Raw genomic sequence first — 24,103 nt, forward strand, 5'->3', positions numbered from 1 at the left:
TGACTTTGAGGAGCAACTCATAGAACGCGGTGTGGTAGCCTTTTTTGAGGTTTTTAGCAATTTTTGAAGCGTTTCCAAAACTTTTCCGACACCGTGCTTCGCAAGACGAAAAAACTGCAAGACGAAAAACTCGCGGAACGAATTAATTTCGTCTTGCAAGGCACCACTGTATATTATTCCTTCAGGAAGCTACAGGACAGGCACTGATTTCTGCATTCCTCCCTGGGGCCAACTCATCCAACCGCAGGCCAGAGGCAAAAATGGGGCAGGTAGAGCAGTGGGTGCAACAATGCAGGCTTATTTGATCCACTTAGAAGTTTGCAGTCTCTCTATGTACACATACAAACACACACCTTTATCCTGGCAAGTCCAGAACATCACCCACGGACACATTCCAGCCATGAAAAAACATCAAGGGTGTGTCATTTGGGAGGTGCATGACCTGGGCATGGTCCCAACACTGAGATAATAGAGGGCTGGAGGTCTGCCTTTGGCCTTTGGGCTGAGGTTTCCCACCCCTCATTTAGAGCTTTAAAGGCCAGGACCTTGAACTGAGTTTGCATGCCACCTAGTAGCCAGCAACACACTTTCAATATTGGCGTAATATGGAGCATGCACCTAGGAATTCACCAGGCAGCTTTGGTTAACCCATTTAACAGCCTTCACTGTCCCCTCTCGGAGTGGAAATGAGTACTGGAATGCCAATGCAACATCACATTTTGTGAGACTCTGGCGAAACATCAGATGGCACACGGCATTTGCTGCTTCAGTGCATCTGGTATTCTACTGCCAAGCTACTATATCATTCATAATAATAATAATAAAAACCTACGTATTGACAAAGATACCTCCCTCACTGGTTGCAATCCCTTTGGACTACATTGTGGCAACAGATTTGGGGGAAGTGATTATTGTACACATTTATTATGCACTTCACACAACAGTCATTTCAGAGGTTGAAGCTACTTTTCATTACCCACAGGTAACAGGTTCCGCATGCTCGGATCCCTATGAGATTCGGAGACATCGAATTCTGCTGTTGGTATGCTTATAACTGGAGCGTGTGCAGACCCAGCGCTTTGCTCTTCTGAACATGCGGTCAATTCTGATTTCTGGGGCTCAAGGCTACTATTTACTTCTTCCTGAAAGCTCCTTAACCTCTCACTGTCTTCTTGGATTGGGGACTGGGCTGAGACTTCCATGTTGCTTGCCCTGTTTTCATCCAGAAAAGGTTTCTGGTATGAATTATCCTGGTGCTTCACTTCAGACTTGCTGCTTTCCACTGATAAGATTTTAGAACAACTATGAGATGAGCATGAACTGCGAGCTGAAGGGACGGAGTTGTGGTGGTTAGTGAGTTTACTTCCAGATCTTGGAACTGGAATTGGCTTTGAGATGGGGATGTAGTCCACAAAAAGCACTCTATCCTTCTTACGGGGTTCTTCGGGGGAAGCTAACTCCTTGTCAAAAAAATCTGGAAGTTGGGATTTTATTCCTGAAATCAGGCTTCTAGATGAAATAGTACGGTATATGGCCAGTGTTGGATTCTCTCCACATACCATAAGGCCTTCTTTCTGACGCTGAGGCATGTTTGTTGAAATACTCCTTTCAGGGACCGTATGTCTGCTGAAAGTTTTTGTGACACTTCCACTCATCTTCTGAACAATCTCTTTCTGAGAACTTGTGAAGATATCATCACATGGTGTTTTCTTCACAGATAAAATCTGAACAGCGATGCGTTTTGGTTTCCCAGACAGGGCTGGCTTTTTCTTCCTCTTTGTAGTTTCATTGGGGGGAGAATTTTGTTTACTTCTGGTGATTGCAGTGGATTCATTATAGTTATTTCGTAGGACCGGGTTTAGCTGCATGCATATTTCACCACTCCTATTCACACCATAAAATGCTCCATCCCCATACATAGAAAGACATGTATTCAATGCATGCTTCTTTACATACCCTTCATTTTGGCAATAGACGGGAAATGATTCACTTGACTTCTAGAGAAAGGAGGAGAGAAATGTTAAAACCTTTCACACCAACAAAACTTTCACACCACTTGACAAGCTTTATTAGCTTGGTGAGAATGTCCAGCTTGTAGGCACGCATGCTGCTAGGGCACGTGTGTCTGTTCTCATCAGCAGAGGCACTGTCTGACCCTGGGAGTGCTTATTAGACCTGTGCCCACTAAATCCAGTTCAGCCACCTCAAGTCATAGCTCTGAGGTCTCTCCAGCCACCAACAGCACAGGTAGGAAGCAGCTAGAACTCCTGTTCCAGTATTGTTGTCTGCCAGGGAAGAGCTTTCTTCAGAAAGGCTTTGCTCTACTGTCTCAATCCCCCCATCCCATTCCTCCCGTCTACCATCCCAGATCTGAACCCAAAGGCACTAAGTGACTCATGACATGAACATATCCAGGTAGGGATAGGAAGGACCCCTGTCTGAAACTCTGGAGAGCTGCTGCCAGTCAGTGTAAACAATACTGGATTAGATGGACCAGTGATCGAACATACTGAGCCATACTAAAGCAGTTTCCTATGTGCATGACCCATTCTTCAAAGAGCTCAGACTAGCATTTCAGCTTCACAACGACCCCATGAGATGGGCAAGGCTGTAAGATAATGACTTGCCCCAAAATACACACAGCTTTATAGCTAAGTAGCAATTTGACTGAAACGAGATTTCCCATATACAAGCTCAGCATTCTCAGGCACTGTATGACGCTGGCCCCATTTCTGTATTTGTAGTATTAGTAAAATCCAATCTATATGCTTTGAAAACAGATAAAGTCATTTGTGTGTGGGGGGGGATAGTACTTTGTAAACAAAGTCTTCTGATTGCAATGAGGGTTTAATTCAGCAGTACTGTACAGTAAATCATGCAGAAATGCATTTCCCCGTATTTTGTGACAAATTTCACTCAGGTCCCATAAAAAGATTACATCTGTGGGCTTAGATGTCAGTTAAGCCAGTTGCTAAAGGTCATGTGAATATGGTCAAGATAACATATAACATGGCAAGAATGTAAAAAAATTGTATATTACCATCAGCATTAGTTGAACAGAATGCTGATTAGCTGCTGTCCAATGGGAAATGGGACTTTCTGTGTGGTGTTTGTCCTACTCAGAATAGGCCTATTGAGGTTAGAAACATGACTTAGTTCATCAATTTCAATTGTCCATGCTTAGCAGTAGTTGGTTGAATACACTTCCCCATTAAAAAAAAAGAGTTTTAAAATATACAACAAAAAATTTCTTCCTTTGGTCCTTCAAATAAGAATAACAGGGATAGTTGCACTGTGAAGTCTATTGGTTTATCATGTATTTTAGCAGCCTCTTGCCTAAGACAGCTACTGATTTAACTGATATATTAAGCCACGGGGATTTCCATTTTTGTCAACCAGTTCTTCATAAAGAATTCTCTTACATTCTGTAATTAGCAATGAGAATTCTTTCAAACCATGTAACCTGTTTTTCCAGTGGGTATCTTAACACTGAGATAAGAATGGGAAATTCTTAAGGTAACTACTTTCTTATCCTATAGAATTTTTTAAAAACCCATTAAACAGGTGGTAGTGGTAGTGGTGGGGAGATGATATTACCGGTAAGCTGTCACATTTTGGCCTTGAACTGCCAGCTCTGATCACTTTGGCATTTGGTTTTTCTATTTCATCCTCAATGCACAGAGGTACAGAAACCACCTTCTTTTTCAGTACTGCATCCTCAAAGTGGATAAAAGTCTTAATATTTTTTTCCTCATTGGTGAAATCGTATTTCCAAAGAGCGTCTCTGCATTTTAAAAAAATAGTGATAGTAATAAGTGGTCACCAAACAATTAAATAAGCAATATTACTGGATATTGCTAGTTCCAACCCTGATATTACGTTCTTCAAAAGTAATGTGTTATCAGCCCAGTCCTGTGGAACACTGCCAGTTGAGATTCAGTGAGTGCCTTCTGTGCCCAATTTTAAAAATCTGCTAAAAACTTTTCTATTCTGTCAGGCCTATGTAGGCAATTAAGAATACATTCCCACAATGGTTTACTGATGTTTGTTTTTCTTTCCTTTTATCTTTTAGCTTGTTCTTTAAAAAAACTTTTTATGATTTTATTGTTTGGTTTTATGTTTTTATATTGTTGTAAACCACTGTGATATATTTTTTATGATACAGTGGTATATAAATGTCTGTATGTATGAATGTATGTGTTTAGATAATGCCTTTTGCAAGAGCACCAGATCAATTATTCACCTGGTATGCTTCGAAGCCAGTAGTAATACTACTATTAACAACAACATGCTTTTTCAACGTGTCAAGCACCTTGCACATGTTAATCTCAGTCATTCTTACAACAACCCTAGGTCACTGTCATTGTCCTCCTATTGCATAGCAGTTCAGCCGCTATGGCTGAGCTGTAATTTAACTAGGGAATCTCCTACATCTACAGCTCTCCCACATTTCATTAAATATATTCTCATTTTCCCATAGGTTCTGGTGCATCCAAGAAACAATGAACATAAAGCAGTTGCCTTGTTTTCTTGTTTGCATCAGAAAAATTGTCGTGAACGCAACTCAGGGTCTGAGGGAGAAAGCACACAGACCAAAGCAATAGTACCGGTTTTCAGAAATACTATATTAATTCCATCTATTCAAGTGCTCTCGATTTTATAGCACATTCACACATCCTCTGCAGGGATATAGCTGCCAAAGACAGCTGCTCTGTCTCTAATCAGATGGCCAGTTCAACTTTACTGTGTGAGTCTGGAGGAGAAGAAAGCTGCTCCCTACATACCTGCTATCCACGCTATGAATAATTGTAAAAGTTTTTGGCATGTTCCCAATTTTACTTGCCTTTTTATTTTAGCTACAAAACCCCAAACCTGACCTTGCAGTCCTTCAGTGTCCAACAGACATCAAAAGCCACATAAAATAATATAGTAAAGGTATTCTTCATCCTGATGTCAAACAGATCCAAAAAAATGTGTCTTGTAAGCCTCATAAAAGGGAGGGGCAAGTATATTGGAGTTTCATATGCCGCATGGATTCCACATTCTTGGGCAAACAGGAGCATTTTTCATACTCAAGCTGTGGCACTTTGATAGGCTCTGAACAATTTCATATATGTTAGTAGGAAATAAAAGTGAGATTGCCAAAGTGCTCTTTTGTAAGTATATATGTTATATTTTGTCATAAGTTTTATTTATTTTCTGACAGAGTATTATTTTCTTGGAATCAAAAGGGAGGAAAAAGACTTCTTAGCTTAGCTTTCAACATATAATTGAAGGAAATTTATTCTGTACGGGGACTGAGATTTCCATGGACCGTGGACTATAAAACAAAGACATGTAAAGACTCACAAATATTATTAGAGTCCGAGAAGGCATCAAAAGAACAAAGTATTGATAGAAAAGTGTTCTATATTTGTTACATATTAGAACCGTAAGGTACAGGATAAAATACAATCATATGATGTACAGTGGTACCTCGGGTTACATACACTTCAGGTTACATATGCTTCAGGTTTCAGACTCCGCTAACCCAGAAATATTACCTCGGGTTAAGAACTTTGCTTCAGGATGAGAACAGAAATCACACAGTGGCAGCGGGAGGCGCCATTAGCTAAAGTGGTGCTTCAGGTTAAGAACAGTTTCAGGTTAAGAATGGACCTCCGGAACGAATTAAGTACTGAACCCGAGGTACCACTGTAATGGTTGTTGTGTTAAATGAATAGTTGGAAAATATTATCTAAATATATTTTGAAATAATGATACTGTATCAAAATAGTATCTACTGATTTTTATTCAATTGTTTTTATAGGAATTTATTGACTTTGCATTTTATGTGTCCCACTAGTAATAAACAAAACCACTAGCTCTACACACACACACACACACACACACACACACACACACACACCTTATTTCTTATGGCAGGACATCAGGAGAGGGATAGGGAGGAGAGCAATATAAAACTCCTACAAATGAAGGTCCTCTCCCCGCTATTTTATATAACCTTCTATTCTATTTCTGAAATTTTGAGGATAGTGCCCACACTAATTTTAGCCAAAACTGCACCACCCAAGCACAAAAGGGGGAGGTATGGGCAGAATCTGGAGAATCCCAAGGAAGACACAAGTAAAAAAATATATCAGTATCAATAAATCACTGCTCACCCACCCACCTGCACTGGCCTCCTGTCTCCCTGCCTCTGTCTCCCTCCTCTTTGCCTTCCAATGCTTTTGCAATGGTCCAGTGGTCCACAGTGCCATCTGTCTGTGGCCAAGCACACTACAGCATTACGACACCCTTGCATTTTTATTATATAATAAATTATATGAGCTTTCATTTATAAAAAGTAAGCCTCTAGCCCTACTAGAAGGAACATTATAAAGCAAAATATGCAAGCATCTTTCTAAGCAATTTCTGTGAGCTACTCTGGTTGCTCCTGCCTTTCAGTGTTTTTAGCCAATGAGTGAAATCAGAACTATGATTGATGAGAGATATTTGGACGCAAGTCCATAAGAATCCTTGTGGTTTTTTCCTATTGGGACAGAACACTGGATATTGGGAGCAGCTTTATTCTTTTACTGGGCAATTATTATTATTATTATTATTTATTGAATTTATATACCGTCCTATAGCCAGACGTCTCAGGGCGGTTCACTGAATAAAATCAAAATATAATCAAAATAAAAGTAACAACCCCTCAAAAAAGCCACATTGTAAAAGGGCATAGGAAAATACTGACTCCTTACTATATTTACAAAAATTTAAAAAATAAAAAATAAAGTATGCCACTCTGCATTCTAGTCTCCTTCTCTCCAGTGGCTACAGGCCTAAGACAACTCCTCTTAGGAATCAATCCCCTGTGTAGTTGAACACAAGTAGGACTTGTGCATTGGTAAAACATGCAGTAGTCAGGCTAGATTAAGATTGGCTGAAGCCTTGAAGCTGTACTAATTTGCAGGGGTGGAGTATCCCCCAAAATGGACCTTTATATGTGCATTTATATATACATCACTTTGGTTAAGGGAACCAAAATTTGATGCCTGATACAAGCACCACATCCTCCTTTGTAGCCATTTTATGCCTCCAACATCTTCTCAACAGCCATGTGCACTATTATTCCTGATTATGAATAGTTACCTTTTGTTCAGGTTATCTTGTAAAGAATGGACATTTGTACAGGATTTGACTTTACCCTTTCTCTTCAGTTCCTGATCAACTCCATGTTTGGCTTCATCATAAACACCTGAAATGACAATGAAATTTATTACATCTCACAAATACAATGGCATAGACAAGATAAAAGTGGCTTTTCACAGAAAACACTCATAGTAGCTTATATTAAATAATAACTTGAAGTTAGATAAAATAAAGAATATGAGGGTACAGGGTAGCACCATTGTGGTTCCGTTGTTGGTCTGAGAGCTGATTCAGATACTAAAGCTCAGCATGGAGCCTCTGTCATTTATAAGCTGCTTCTAAGCTAGCCACAAAGAGAACCTCCATACCTGTCCTAAACTATGGTTTTTTAATTAAATTATAAGCATCTGGTTTATTTTCATCATAATTACGTATAAATCAAAATATAACTAGGTCAATACATTCTAACAAATATTTTATTTTGTACTCAAAAGGTTAGGAAATCTGTTTTAAGAAGTGCATGAGATGTATCAAATAATATATGCAGAAACAAATCTTCGTCTACTCTCCCAGTTTAGGCAAATGCTGCTGGTTCAAAAACCATCGCTAGCTTTCCCAGCCTTTGGGGGCAAAACTCAACAATTGGACTATGACTTTTTCAGTGATGTTCTGTTTCTCACTGAGATGGTTCTTCCAAATTACTGAGGCATTTGTGAGGCCAAAGTGCTATGTAATGGCTACTATGGTTTTTGTTAGTCATTTTTATTATTTATTTTTCTCCAACCTTTTCCCACAGCAGCAGTTGTCCTTCCATCCTCACGACTGGTTCCTCCAAATACACTCCTGTGATAATCATCCATGCCACTCAAAGATTTCCTTTCATCCTGGTTGTTGGGAAACATTTTTTTGTGCATATGTCAAAGCAGTTATACGGACTTACAGCAATTATCCTATGCAAGCAATATCACTTTGGGCTACAATTAAATGACATAGAGCCGTATGAAGACAACATGTCTTTGATATAATTGACTCAAATTGCAAATGTTCTTTTAATACTTTGAGTTAGGTTTTATCATGTCACATGCAAGATTGTCCCATATCAATTTACACAAGAACTAGTCACATTTCTTCTGTATTCAAAATGCCTCTGTAGTCAACATAAGGCTATATTTTGAGTGGTGTCTCGGAACTAAAGTGTAGTGGATAGAGTGTTAAACTAGGAATTGGGAGACCAAGATTCGAATTCCGACTCAGCCATGAAGGTTACTTGGTGACTTTGGGCCAGTCATTGCCTCTCAGCATAACTTCCCTCACAGGGATGTTGAGAGGATAAAATGTGAAGGAAGGGGAACAACGTATTGAACACATTAATATATTTTAAAACATGCAGGTTTTTAGATCCTCTTTGATCCTAAAACAGAGGATCCTATAAACAGGATTGTATTGCTAAGGATGATTTCATAGGAAAAATAGTGTGTGGCTCTAAATATAATTTGTAATTACAAAAAATACTACTTATGCAAGTATTATACTTATGCAAGTATTATAATTATACTTATATTTGTTAAATAAATATTCAAGAAAGCCTTTGCTATTTCTTTCACTATTCTGATTTCCCCCCTTGAGGCTTATTTGTCCCATTTATATAATCTGCCATTCTAAATTGCGTCCCACATAAGAGGGACAGTGTTGTTTAGTTTAACATTTAATGATTTTTATCTAAAATAATCTTTTTAAAAAATTGTTGGGATTAGCAGGCAACCAGAATTATCGACACTATCCTCCCCAAGGAGAACATTCCTTTCTTCTGCAGACTATTATGGGAACATTTGGCAGTAACACAGAACTGGTGTATTACGCAACACTGTGCATCATTGTTAAAACAACCTAGGCTGCTTAACGCTGTCAAAGCCATGCAAATTTCCTCCATCAGTGGTACAGGGTTGCCATACAATCTAATTGGCTTCCTCTTTAATACATCATGCAAACATATGTTTTGACCAAAAATAACAATGTCTAACTAACCACCACCACCAATTAATTTTTCAGCAAATAAGAACCAGTTGACCCATATACCAGACAAGCGTGCTAGATCGTTCAATAAATTATTTTATAGAAACAGCAAGAAAACACTTGGCAGCATGGCTCACCTCTGACATTCTCCCAGGTCTTTTCTGCACTTCTGTGGCGGAATGAGCAGATTTAAGCCTTTGTTTTAGTTTCAGGAGCGTGAAACCTCCATCTAGAGCCTCCATGTTCACTGAAAAAAACATAAAAATGTGAATAAATCACATTTTTGATGTTGTCTCTAATGTTATTGGTCACCCACCGAACTCAAACCCAGCTCTGGCTCTTCTGTTGCTAGACACAGATCTAGATTCTCTCCCCTCATACGAAAAAAGGAACTCATTGCCATGCTATTTACTGCTGCCTGTTTAGAGATTGGCTCCCATTGTTAGGCCTCCAAAGGACAATTTCTGACAGGATGGCTAGAAAATGTTTGGGATTTTTGGCTCTTTCTGGGCACCTAACGCAACATGGAAGGGTTATTAGAGGTCAAACTGGACATGATCATTTCAATAATGTGTGATCACCATGTAAATAGAAGTGATGTTAATGTAAGACCTCCACTACTCATGCTTCCTTATGGAGAGGTTATGTCACAGATAGTTAAACCCTTGACAATGTGTTCAATGTTTCAGTTATTTTAGTGTCCCCACTCAACTGTTATTTTTATATGCAGTTGATATACGGTATGCATGTAACACTATACAGGTTTTGTTGGAAGTAACCAATGCTATTTTACTGCAAATTAAAATATATATATTCTATTAAAAAATCAAATTGCACAGCACTGAAGTCCACTGGGATAGTTCAGAGTTTGTCTTCAATGGGCAGAATTTGATGACTGCAGTGCAAGCATCAAGTACACATCTCTGCTTGCTTTAAAATACATCTGGAATGGTCAAATGGATCATCAGATTTAAGGTAATCCCATATCCTATATTATACTGCATACCAATATTGACCACATTCTCCTAGTGTAGATCCTTCTGGAGTCAAAATGGTGCCATCAACACAGAAGAGGAAGGTACCATCAGGCTTGGGGGAACCCTAGTTGCAGAAGTATTTCTAAAAATGGGGAGGGGAGGGGAGGGGTGGAATGTTCCAAACCAATTCCCTGCTTTAAATAAAAACAGCAAACATACCTCTCTGATTAGTTGGTTTATGTTTCAGGTAGCTTGGAGCACTAAATAGCCTCACAACAGGTTTTCCAGAGTGGTCCTTCCTTTGTGTTGACTGGGATTGGGGCCTAACAGTAATACAATAACAACAGCTGTAAACTACAGGAAACATTATATGGCTGGATACGGTTAAATCACTTGTGAAAGGCAGCAGAAAAGAATGTCAGCATTTTGTCAACTTTAAAGAGATTATTTTAATTGACATATTGGTTTTCACGGGATTACTTTTATTTACACACTAGTTTATTTCTTAAATGTTATAGTCCGTTCTTTCAACATAAAGTTCTTTTTTAAAAATTTAAATTATTTTAAAATAAAATTCAGGACAGATTTCAACAAAATCATAAAGCAATGAACAAAACAACCCAAGTGTAACAAAAAAACGTTGTGGGTGGGGGCAGCCATGCAATCGTTGAAGTTGGAGACGTGAGGTCATTGGACAGGGTCACCCTGGGTTCACTAAAATTCACTAAATTTATGTCCCATTCTTCCTCCAACAAACTCAAAGCACCAAACCTGGTTCTCCCCCTTTTATTTTCCCCCAGCTCCCTGTGAGGTAGTTTAGGCCCAAAGCTTAGGCACACATCTTCTTGCTTTTGGAAATGCATGCAAGCCTGCATATTACATACATACACAATGAATATGTTCCTGCAAGATAAGGGTTAGTGTATCCCTCAGCAGAAAGGTGGAAGGCATTTGTTCCACAGAAATGTTTGTTTGTTCTGTACAAACTCAACAGACCTGCCACGCTAGTAAGCTTTCATTGTGCTTGCAGCATATGGGGGAGCTGGGCTGAGTCCTCCACTTGTTAGCTAACTTATTGTTGTTGGCCAAAGTCCTTGCATTGGAAGACAAAAATGAGCGAAGGATTGGACACAACATGACAAGTCTCCCTCTGCACCAAAAAACTGATAAATAAATTCATCCTATTTATTGTAAAAAAAATTGATCGTTAAAAAAACCCCAACCAAACCCTCCGAACGGTTTATAAAAAGACTGAAGCAATAAAATTATTAGTAAAAACAGCAATTTAAAGCATTCAAATAATAATTCAAATAAGCGATAAGCTAAACAAAAAATTAAAATACATGTAAAATATTCTACATATCTGAGTAGGCTTGTCTATACAAAAATGTTTTTAAAAGGCACCAAAAAGAGTACAGTGGAGGCATCTGCCTGATGTTAATAGGCAGGGAATTCTAAAGTGTAGGTGCTACCACACAAAATGACTGGTTTCTTACAAATGCAGAGCAAGTATTATGTAGCACCTGTAACAGTCCCAGTTCCACAGACTGAAGCGGCCCAGTGTAAATATATGGGATAAGGTGAAACCACTGGTAAACTGGTCCCAAGTTGTTAAGGGGTTTATATACTAATCGTATTGTCTTGAACTTGATCTGGTATCAGATTGGCAACTAGTGCAGGTCTCTGAGCACAGGCGTCACATGCTGACAGCGTCTTACTCCTGTAGTAATCATCACTCCAATCAATCATTTTATTTGTATGCCTCCTTTCTGAACTTATAACCATGCGCAAGGTGCTTTACAACTTTCTAGGAATTAAAGAACTACAAACGTAACAAAAGTAGTCATAAAGAAAACATCAAAAAGTACACAACCAAATGTGGAACCATTTCCACATATAAAAATAAAGATGCGAATAATTAACAGCAACAACTCCCACCCCCAACAAACAATACCCCAGCCCAAGATTCTGTTCCGCAACCTCAGCTTTTGTAGCTGGAGTCAGTCAGTGTCCTGCCATCCCAGGCCAGGTGGGAAAAGGCCTGCAAGGCAGGGAGCAGCTCTTCCAAGACTCACATCCAAATAGATTTGATTTTTATCCATTCTTTTATTAGACACAAATTTAAACATAAAACCTATCCTGTACCTGCTGCAAATTGTATACATACATTTATTCATAATGATTATGTCCACAAAGTATTCTAAATTGAGCAAGGAATGTGATTACATACCTCTTTCTAAATAAGGACCATTTTTATTAACGATGAGAAACTACACTAAATCATAAAGAACCACCTTATTTGTTCACCTTCCTTACTAGTGTATCAGACCAGTCCTCAGGGTTCAGGGAGCAATACAAAGCATTCTGTGGAGTCAAGTGGGGAAACTATAGTATGAAGATAGTTGAAGAAGATGGACTTAACTACCAAAAATAAACACCGGTATGAACTTAAGGTGTGGGTGGGTGTCTCACCTTTGTGGCTGCTGAACTGTGCTCTGATCATCTTGAATAACATGCTGAGTGGACGGAGTTACAGAAATACTTGATTTTACAGATCGAGACAATTCATAATTCAGATTCAAGTCAAATGTCAGGGGAGTTCTCACACACGGGTTTACCTGTACTCTCCCTAGCTTTCGGCACTGTTAATAAAAAAGATACAGCATTCACTGGTATAGTGTTTCATGCTTTTCACTAAGGGCAGAAAGTTCCAGGGCAGCTTTATGGAATGGTTTGTTTGAGAGCAATGGCATTTTAAGATCTGTTTGTTTACTTTTATACAGGGTGAGCGGGTAGTTAGCAGGTAGGCCCTTCTTCAAGGACTCCCACCAAATGAGGTGTGTGGTGGGGGGGTATAAGTGAAATTGAAACCCTGGTTGTGGAATGTACTGCCAGATTGGTTTGCCGGGGCCTTAATGTTCCATTGCCACAATTTTATTATTTTCCTTTAGCGCTTAAATGTTATTCTTTGCTCTTTGTATTTTATCTGAATTTGGAGTTTGTTTGAATGCTGCTTCAAATTTTATTACTTTATATTAATGTTATTTTTAACCTGTTTGTTTTTTATTATGTAAACTTGGGCACAACTCCTACTGCAGAAGAATATACAAGTGTAAGCCCTCCTTGCATGATGTTATGATGTGGGTCTTCTGGAAAATGTTGAATTGGAAAACCAGGGAAATTTGCCTTGGAAAATTTTCAGTCTGCACTGGAAATTTTTCTGATGCCCTCAAGAGTGGCTTAATTTAGGTTGTTTACTTGTATGTAGCAAACAAAGCTAAAAACTTTGGAGGGGCTAAGGTTGCCTAATATTTTATTTGCAATTGTTATCCATCTGTTGTTTCCAGTAAACCTAGGAATCAAAATTTTTTCAATGGAAAAAGAAAGCACTGGGAAATATTCTGCTCCACATCACTATACTCCATACCCTCCTTTTGTGACAGGAACACTGTATGTGCATAAAGGCATACAGATGTACAAATATACATGGTGTTCTAAGTGACCACATACAAGAGTTGCCCTTACGACTTTTCCCATGTAGAACCTGCATACTAGGGACTTGGTCTTGGAAACCTAATGAATAATCCATTCACTAGGGTATCCCTATCAATCAAAATTGAAAACTACATTATAGGAAAAGCTAAAAGACTTGGGGTTTTCGCCACAAGCACTGATAACCGCAGGTTACGAGAAAGCCAGAGCAACAATTCGCCAACGAGTCTGGGATGTAGAATTTCAGTGTCATGTGAGTGAGATGAATAAACACCCAGAAATCAAAGACAATGGGAGAGGTTTTACCCCAGCAATATATCTGTCAAAATTACAAATATCTAAATATAGACGTTCGTTCACCCTTGCTAGATTCAATGTGCTGCCATCTGCCTTATTGCAGGGCAGTTATGTGGGTAAACTGTTTGCAGAGCGAGTCTGCCCCTGTGGCCTGATAGAGGTAGAAGCTGTCTCTCATGTCTTGCTATGATGTCGTTTTTATGAGGATATACGCTCGGTCTTTATCACCCCTGTTATACAGAAAATTCCAAGTGGGTCTGAATCTCAATGCTTAAAATCCCTGATAAGAGGTTAAAACCCTACTGGATCCCTGGATTCACTAGGGTTTGGTTGCAACTGACAGTAATACCACAAGAAACATCTTTCAAATATATACTTTTTGAAGATTGCATGTCTTCCAACTACTAGGTATTCCTAACTAATTTGGCTTCAATTTATTTATTTTTAATCTACAACACCATCTAAAATTAATATCCAGCTTTGCTAATATAAATACTGTCATGTTTTTCATTGCTTCTGCTCTTTGCCTAACAAAGGCACTGTGTTTTGCTTGAGGTTATAGGCAGGTCTGCATAACTGCTAGCTTTGGTGTTTCCAAAAGTAGGGGTCAAACATTTGCCACAGAATCTTGCATGTAGCCTGTGACCTGCAGCATCTAGCTGAGAGTTATTTAGTCAAGTTTGCAATATCCATTCTGGGACTTTATCTAAATGCATACCGACATGAAGCCATTTTTGTTGTTGTTGTTCTATTTGTTTTGTTTTCGTTTTAATTCTCTCTGCCTGTTCCCTACTACAGTACATAACATCTAGCCTGGAGTTCAAGAGAACTCGAAAGCTTGTTCCCTATTCTACAACGGTTTGGTTGACCCTAAGAAAGGGTATTGCCCAACTATGAATTTTGATATATTTCAAAATGGAGTCATAACTGTTCCCATGGCTTATATTATACGTACCTCAATTAGCTCATATTTGCTAAGTCTTTTCTTCTCATATTGCTTCATAACATCAAGTTTTACCAGTACTCTCTGGACCATGTTTATTCTTCATTCCCTAGGGCAAAGTTCTTTTTTCTAAAGAAAGAAAGAAAGAAAGAAAGAAAGAAAGAAAGAAAGGGAAAAAGTAGCAAGAATGAATCTGCTGCTATTGCTTGGCAGAGATTGGGAGTAGTGCGCAACCTTTGTAACAACGTAAAAATGTCATTCAGAGATGGGGGAAATAGGGACCAGAACAGGAAGCGTTTAAGCTTTTAAATAAATAAATATCTGCTTATGTTACATGTTTTCCTTTTTGCTCCCAGTTGCATAGAAACTGTTTGATCTGCAGGATTGCTCTGAAAGTTCTTCCTTGTTCTATTCATGAATGGTTTGCTTAGAAGTAAGTCTGTGTTCACCGGGGGAATTACTCCTAAGTGCTCATAAGACTTCAGCCTTAAAACTGCTATTGCAGCTCTGCTCTGACTGGTCAAAGGAGCAGCAACACAACAAGAAATGGGAAACAGCCAGATTGACCAATGTTTTGGCTTTTAAAAAATCTACACACTGTCTGCTACGAAAGTCACAGAGAAAATGGTGGCCTTCATTATGCAATGTAGGATACAAGGGATTTTATCTCTCCTGAAAAAGTAGTTACTGTAGTTGTTTTGTTAAATGTATATTCAAAAACCAGAAACTTAAGCTGCTTTTTCCCAGTTTTACTGAAAGCTTCCACTGCCCCCCCCTTTTTAAATAAGATTCTCTTACAGAATAACAGAAAGCTTCTATTTTTTATTCATATTCCTCTCGGAGTTCAGGATTTCACTGTATTTAGCAAAAAGAAAAGAAAAGCTGAATCAGTATGTTTTACACATCTTTCACTTAAAGTACAGTGGTACCTTGGGCTACAGATGCTTCAGGTTACAGACTCCGCGAACCCAGAAATAGTACCTTGGGTTAAGAACTTTGCTTCAGGATGAGAACAGAAATCATGCGGCAGCGGGAGGCCCCATTAGCTAAAGTGGTACCTCAGGTTAAGAACAGTTTCAGGTTAAGAACGGACCTCCAGAACGAATTAAGTTCTTAACCCGAGGTTAACCCGCTGTAACCTATTTTGAAATAACACACAATTTTTTCCTGATAAGAGCAAAATGTTTTCAACTGATATTACTAAATAAAATGCTTAGATTTTAATATATTGTGGTACAGACTGAGAGATGAGTTTGAAACATCACTCAACGATCCCATAAACTCAGTGACTCTTGACTGTAAAAGAGCAATGATTAGCAGGAGTATAGAGACCAGCCTGATAAGATCTTCCCCCAATCCTATACTAACTGCCTCCATATACTGTAACTAAAGAGATTGCCAAATACAGGTGAATAAACTAAATTATCTGGATATCCTTCTTTTTGTTTCTTTTTGTTCCCCCCTTTTCAGCTGCAGGTAATGTCACTGTGTGTGTGTGTGTGTGTGTGTGTGTGTGTCTGTGTGAAAGAGAACAAAAGACTTGGGCAGTCTTGAAACTGGACATGGAAAAGGTAGAGACTTGGCTTGCCATCTACTGTGAATCAAGTCGTACAGCATTTGGGAGACCCCTAGAAATCCAGTGGGGGAAGCAAGATATATTGGAATATATTATTGTTGTGAGACTTCCTTCTCATGCTAGATGTAAACTGTAAGGTAAAGGTAAAGGGACCCCTGACCATTAGGTCCAGTCGTGACCGACTCTGGGGTTGCGGCGCTCATCTCGCTTTATTGGCCGAGGGAGCTGGCGTACAGCTTCCGGGTCATGTGGCCAGCATGACTAAGCCGCTTCTGGCGAACCAGAGCAGCGCACGGAAACACCGTTTACCTTCTTGCTGGAGCAGTACCTATTTATCTACTTGCACTTTGACATGCTTTCGAACTGCTAGGTTGGCAGGAAGATGTACACTGTACATATCAGTAAATAAAAATTACATCACAGAACCTTTTCCACTCTACAATGGCCTTCAGTCCAAGGCCATCAAACTCAAGGCTCGTGTTCAGAGGACGCCTGCTTAATAATTGGGACACATGTAATAAAATGTTTAAACAGACTAAAGCTGCTTCCTAATGCTTATTCTTGCTTCTAAGCCTGTTATTTCCTGTGATATAATACAAGTCATTGTCCACTAGTCCATAGAATCTTTCAAGAAAAAAGCAGATTGGCAAGGCCCGAGGTTCAAACCTAAAAGGAATCTGAAATTGGTTCTTTTTAATACCTACATCATTAAGAAACAGAAAGGCTGCAAGCAATCTCTGCTTTCTCAAGGTGATCTTCATTCCAGAGGCTCATAGGATTTGTGGACCAGATAACATGTTAGCCTCTTGGGCATCTATTCCAGTTCCCCAGCGTGAGAAATTCCAGTAGTAGAGACTGGTGAAAAACAAGAACCAAAAAAGAAAAGAAAAAGAAAGTACCACAACCAAGTATGTGAATGGAGTGAGATGCAAGGAGCCTAAGGCACTGAATTCTTCCTTGACTTTTAAGGACAGTCATTCATATGCAGAGTCAAGAAAGATTCCTTGAAGCTCAAATTCCTTTGATCCTCAGTGCCTTGAGGCCAGGCCAAGATCAAAGGCCATGATGGCCTTGCAAGTTAAGGGAACATTCTTGGAAGAAAGGAAATGCCCCAGGAATCTATGGAGCAAGGTGCAACAGAATCAAGAGGGATTCTTTACCTGCTGTGCCTCCATATAGGCCTTCTGTGACAAACCCCCAAGTGTTCTCTGAAGGTTATATTCTAATAGAACCTCTCTACATCCATTATGTCATCATCATTTGTGACTAGCCCAGCTTCAGAAGAAGCACGCTTCCATTCTAACAAATATCACTTGACTAGAAATGAATAGGTTAGAAACTTTTTAACTTCCAGAGTTTATGTTGAATACATTACTTCCAGCAAATGAGCCACCATAGCTGCTAGAGGGCTGTGAAAATTTGTGTCCCAAGCTTTTTAGACCCACCTAGGTAAAGGTAAAGGTACCCCTGCCCGTACGGGCCAGTTGTGTCCAACTCTAGGGTTGTGCGCCCATCTCACTTAAGAGGCTGGGGGCCAGCGCTGTCCGCAGACACTTCCGGGTCACGTGGCCAGCGTGACAAAGCTGCTCTGGCAAGCCAGCACCAGCGCAGCACACAGAAACGCCGTTTACCTTCCCGCTATAAAACGGTACCTATTTATCTATTTGCACTTAGGGGTGCTTTCGAACTGCTAGGTGGGCAGGAGCTGGGACCGAAAGACGGGAGCTCACCCTGCCGCGGGGATTCGAACCGCCAACCATACGATCAGCAAGTCCTAGGCACTGAGGTTTTACCCACAGCGCCACCCGCGTCCCTGTGAACCACCTACCCATGTACTATACGAAACCCAAGTGGTGCATTGGTTGCCAGATGTGAAATATCTTGGCATTATTTTCAGCTCTTCTACTCCATTACAAAGCAGAAGTGATTGCCGTATTTTTCTGTGTATAACACCCCCCTGTGTATAAGACGCCCCCTATTTTTGGGGACTCAAAATTAAGAAAATGCACTATGCACTATCCGTGTATAAGACGACCCCTTATTTTAAACTTGAAAAATTAAGGAAAAAATATGGTCTTATACACAGAAAAATAGGGTATGTTTAGCAAGTTGTTTTTTTTACAAAGCTGATCTACAGCCTTTTCCATTGAGATAAATAGGGCATTAATGCGTGCAGCTTGCCAGTAAATAATGTCTATAATAACACAGGACTAAACACATTCAAATACTTCACATACACACACACATATATATGTCTTTTTGTGAACAAAAACCCATGTACACTGTTAGGTTTAAAGATCACATTTGTTTATATTTTGCAGCTATTTACCGTATTTTTCGCCCCATAGGACGCACCGGCCCATAGGACGCAGCTAGGTTTTTTTTGGGGGGGGAATAAAGAAAAAAAATTATTTCCCCCCCTGGCGTGGGGCTGGGGCGGGGGAAGCCCGAGCTTCCCCAATCCCAGCCCCGAGAACAGGCTGCTATCCGCAAGCCATGGGAGAGCTGCACGAAGTCGCGCAGCTCTCCCACGGCTAGCGTAGAGCTGCGTGAAGCCCGAAGCCTGGGGCGTGTTGAGCTCAGTTCACCCCAAGCTTCTGGGTGCAGGCAAGCTCTCCGCGAGCCGTGGGTAGGCAAACTAAGACCCGGGGGCCGGATCCGGCCCAATCGCCTTCTAAATCTGGCTTGCGGATGGTCCGGGAATCAGCATGTTTTTACTTGAGTAGAATGTGTTCTTTTATTTAAAATGCATCTCTGGGTTATTTGTGGGGCCTGCCTGGTGTTTTTACATGAGTAGAATGTGTGCTTCTATTTAAAATGCATCTCTGGGTTATTTGTGGGGCATAGGAATTTGTTAATTTTTTTATATACATTCCGTCCCCCCCCCCACAAGGTCTGAGGGACCGGCTGCCTGCTGAAAGAGTTTGCTGACCCCTGGCTTAGGGCATGCTATAAATGCAATATTGTGCTCACTGCAGTTCTCCAGGCAGCATTTACCCAGCTTTCATTACTTTTGGAAGGCAATCTCTAGAGATGTACTGGCATAATATTTGGTTTATTTACAAATACACAGGTTGAGCATAGATGGAAAAATAGCTCAAACTCTCAACAGACAACCAGAGCCCACCATATCAAATCTCCAGCAGCCTAGGATTCATACAGAACCCCAGCTCAGCTTATTTCCTCTTACTTAAACTGCAGTCTGATTTTTGTTCTCTTTCAGACAGAGATAAGCTGCCCCCATCCCTAGCTTGCCTTCTTAGTTTCCATTGAGACAGGGTTGGGCTATCAATGCTATCAACATCCTTTTGATAAACTTAAGCGAATGGCCAGGTGTTACCCCAGAAAGGAACCCACACTTCACAGAAATCTGATAGGAAACCCGTAACTAAAATTACCTTAGAACCAGGCTTCAAGGAGGTGGGAGGGGTTAGGAGAAAGGAGGCAGGTTTTTTTTAAAGAGCTGTGGGTTTTCCTACACTGACTCATACAGAGTAGAAGTTTCTTAAACTAGAAACAATATGCTGTTCTCAAATTATTGGTAATGTAGGTCACCAACTGCTTCTCTTCCCCCCTCTCAGTTGATTAATGCAGCAGTGAATTCTGAATAAGATACATTAGGGAAGAAGGAAAGTTTTATTCTGCAACTATTAGTAATGAAATCAAGTTAAGCGTGGAACTGGGGCACATGGCCTGATGGAGAATAAGGTAAATCTATCAATATCTTCAAGACAATTGATAAGCCTGAACTATGTGGGGTTGTTTTCCAAAACTTTGTTAGCAGGGTTAAACTACAGTGTATCACAGCTTTTTTTGACTATGCTGTTATTAGGCGGGTGTACATATTTTCCACAGCAGTTAAAAAATATTAGCATTTGACTGTTATAAAATTTCAAAGCATGCAATGTTAAGATGTTTTGTGCTAAGCTGGTATAATAGGGATGGTCTTGATCTTCCCATAGGAACCAGTTCTTCCTGTTTGACAGGCTTATCCCTTTTTCTATCACCTGCTTCTGTTAAGATACTGCTTTTATTCTTTCCCTTGCTTTATTCTATGTACACACATCTACACTAGAGTTCTTTAGGATATAGACCCCTCCCCTGACAGATATGGTGAAGCACGTACTAGTGCTGAAGCATTCTATTTTAAGATTAAATATTATTTAGATAAAGGTTACATGCCCTCTTGCTGTCCGTAGCTATCAGAGATGGTTCCTGTTCTTGTTACCTATCCTGTAGGTAACCTTGTAAATCACTGTTCCTATTCTGTCCCTGGCTTTGCTTATTGGGGTTGCCTTGCTTTTTTTCAGGGTTCTGCTCTTCCAACTGGGTTCTCTGCAAGCGAGATCTCTTGTGGAGAGGGTTAGCAGGACTGTTTGTGTCCCTAATCACACATCAGAGAAACATGCGTATCTACAGATGTAGCTTCAGAAGCAAGATATCTAGGGATCTTTTATCCAGAGTCATTGCACGTCACTGGGGACACTGCACTGCAACTTTAAATCTCTTTAATTAAATGGGGGAAATCAACAAGGAACACTGAATCCCCATTTCAAAAAACCTGCATTTAATTACAGCACTAAAACAGCATTTGAGGGTAGGATAGTTTTATGTCCTCACTCCTAAATTACAAAATTCAGTGTGTACGGAATAGTAAAGTGGTTCAAGTAAAATTGTACAAAGACTACCTAAACCTAGGCTGCCTAGAGAGCTGCTTGCGTTTAACTGCTTGCTATGATAAAAACTGGAATAGAGGTAGGGACTCTTACTGTTGCAGTTGCACCTCCTAATAGCTGGCACAGCAGGATTAGAGGTGAGATGGACACCAACGCTAGAGATGGGATGAACGTTAGGAAATACTGGTATTTTCACTAGGGTCTTAAAAATGCATGTTACTGCCTCCCTTCTCCTGATGTTCACCAGACAAACAAGACAGTGGGTATAAATATTTAGCCTTCATCTTTCTTTGGAAACCCTCACACCTCCCTCATTGACTCCCTACTCCTGAAACTCCTTCAACAGTAAAATCTCAGCTGTTAAATCTCAAGCTCCCTCCAATACTTATGAAAATAATCCTGCATGGTGTACTATGGTATTGTCAAACCTAATTTAACTTGGAATCCAAAGAAATGAACCAAAGAACCACTCAACTGCTTTTAGAGTACCAAAGGAGTTTGGGGATGGGATGGTGGGTTGCGGGGAGGTAGAAGTTAAGCCTTGAGTCGCTCTTTCCACCCCAGCCTTGTTGTCGGCCTTGTTGATGTGGTCCAAAGGAAAGCAGAGCAATACATTTGGCACCAGCTGGGCTGCAGGAGTTGCTGGAAGGAGATGTGCAAGGTGCCATCCAACCCTCTTAGGGACTCTACTCCAGATTTGTGTAGGGTTTACTCCTTAGCCTTTTCTTATCCTGAAGATATGCTGCAAGGTCTCTCCTAGATGGACTACCCTCCCATCTGCCCCTCACTTCCCTCTACAACATGTGCAAAAAAGCCTTCTTGACCATTGGACCCACTATTTGTCTCATCCACTCAATCTGCTGGAGCTAGTCTTCACTTGCAAAGGAAGTTCTTAACTTACCGAGGGTCTGAGGCCCATCAACTACTCTCACCTGGTTTATCCAGCCAGTCAAAGTCATTCCTGGGGTGTGGGCACCGCTGCATGCTGACAGCTTCTAGGACCCACAGGTGAAAGCTGAGTGCAGATTGGGGACCAAAGGTGGACAAACTACCCCAGAAAGGTACGTACCCCACCAGAGGTACTACCAGTGCTATTTTTCTAGAAAAAGAGGTGCCAGAACCAATGCTTTTTTAATGGGGGTACTCAAGGATATGCAGTACCAGCACTTTTTCCCCTGGAAGAAAAGCACTGGCTGGAACTCACCATGAAAGCCTTCATTGTTCTCTTATAATGGCGATAGTGCCCACCTGGAAGGTGCTGGAACTGAGTTCTGGTAAGTTCTGGCTGGGGGGGAAAACCCTGGGTACCCTAGCCTAACACACCACCCACCCCAAGTTTCAGATTTTCATATACAATATTCTTCATTCATGTATCCCAATGTTACCTCCTGAGGTTATCTTAAAATAGAAACATCCTTATATAACTATTGTCCAGCAGGATAATACAAGGCACAAATGAATATTCACTGTACTTAGGTGTCACAAGGCCTAACCTACATTCAGTGTACTTTTGTTAGTGAAGTTTTGTTAACGATTTTGTACTACCGTAATTACAGAGGTAAGTATGGTTGCAGAATTTTTTTTCCTATGCCAATTTCATCGCTTCCAGTTGAATAGGTCTTTGTTCAACATTCTGTCATTGATGTTTTATGGCATTATTTTTCTTTACTCTGTAGGAAATAGTTTAATAGAAAAAGCCCATAATTTATTTTCTTTTGTTTTTATGCTTCTTCTTTTTTTGCAGATGACATCGTTAGAATGATGGTTACAGCTAACATTTTAGTGGTATTATACATACTCTTCTGCAAAATATGCCAAGTCGTCCTTTCTCATCATTGTTCAGCAATTACAAAGCAAGTTAAGTATTATGTCTTCTAAGACACTGGGAGATAATGAATTTGTGAAATCTAGAAATTTATATTAGCTGCCGTGTTTCCTATATGCAAGCCTTCAATGCAGCCAGCGTAGGATTTGGCTACTTGGCAATATAGCAGAAAGAGTCAGTCATATCTCAGTGCAGATATCGGTCTGAGTGGTTTCTGTAAAGTGGGCAGGCTAATTGAGGGTACCTGACAGAATGATTCAGTAGGGGAATCTGATTGAGGAAAAGGGTCACTTGGAATAAAAATAAAAATAATTCTTTATTAGAATGGTCTTCCACTTGAGAACTTTGTTTGAACTGATAATCAGGAGGCACTGAATGGGCAAGGGTTTAATTTTCCATGTTCATAAGTAAACAGAACTAGTCACGATGGGTTATTTGTTAGAGGCCAAGAGACTTCATGTGAAGCGTTTGTCATTCTCAGAGAAGAGGTCTCAGTGAAAGGGATAAAAATCCTTTGTCAAATTAAACATTCAAGTTACAAAGCTTATAGACCCATAGCACTTATATTTGTGCAAATGTGGAGATTTGCTCACAGTGTACTCAAGTTTTTGAACCAATACTGGTTATTAACTTGGGTTGCATATGGACGTACCTACCTACAGGGGCCAGTGTGGGTTTTTCTGCTGTAGCCATGCTCTGCTTCCCCCTTCTCTCTGGTATTGACACATCTACCTTTACCCAGGCTTTTAGTTTTCCTTAAAAATATGTGTATCTGGTTTTTCTTTCTTGGCCAATTTGATTTTTTTTTTTAAAAAAAAAGTGAAACATTGCTCCAGGAAGAAGTGGGGAAGTGGCTTTGAGACTGGTTGGGCTTGTCATAACTGGCAATCTTTCTGTGCAGCTGCTTCTGGAAACAGAGTTGTGTACAAACTATACCTGTAAAGCACATTCGAAACACATTCTTTCCCTCAATGAATCATGGGCACTGTACTTCTCCTAAGCCCCACAGAGTTACAATTCCCAGTAAACCTTAGCAAACAATAGTGCCCAGAAATATTTGAGGGAAAGAATGTGGTTCAAATGTGATATAAGGATATAATGCATACACTTACCCTAGTTGCTGTTTAGCTTGATTCTTTGATGGATGAATACAGATACACAGTGGGT

General features: G+C 40.0%; 1 protein-coding gene across 1 annotated transcript; it reads right to left on the reverse strand.

The window, feature by feature from the left end:
• Window positions 1–894: 894 nt before the first annotated feature.
• LOC310710081 (uncharacterized protein) lies at window positions 895–15,018 on the reverse strand. Its single transcript, XM_083510549.1, has 8 exons — window positions 14,872–15,018; window positions 12,600–12,769; window positions 10,347–10,450; window positions 9,288–9,397; window positions 7,922–8,021; window positions 7,138–7,243; window positions 3,598–3,784; window positions 895–1,997 (listed from the first exon to the last, which is right to left on the reverse strand). Exons 1-8 carry the CDS (start codon window positions 14,950–14,952, stop codon window positions 963–965), a joined length of 1,893 nt encoding a protein of 630 aa, XP_083366675.1. The 5' UTR covers window positions 14,953–15,018; the 3' UTR covers window positions 895–962.
• Between the last annotated feature and the right edge of the window lie 9,085 nt (window positions 15,019–24,103).

Source organism: Podarcis liolepis, assembly GCF_965112155.1.
Source record: "Podarcis liolepis genome assembly, chromosome: 6".
NCBI lineage: Eukaryota > Metazoa > Chordata > Lepidosauria > Squamata > Lacertidae > Podarcis > Podarcis liolepis.

Bases quoted from the DNA above. Each gene is read 5' to 3' on its own strand.
- LOC310710081 (XM_083510549.1), bottom strand. From the start codon at position 14,952: ATGGTCCAGAGAGTACTGGTAAAACTTGATGTTATGAAGCAATATGAG. The intron at 10,451-12,599 runs GTGAGACACCCA...TATTACTGTTAG, and splicing joins ACAGTTCAGCAGCCACAAAG to GCCCCAATCCCAGTCAACAC. The intron at 3,785-7,137 runs GTAACTATTCAT...TTTAAAATGCAG, and splicing joins CAAGATAACCTGAACAAAAG to AGACGCTCTTTGGAAATACG.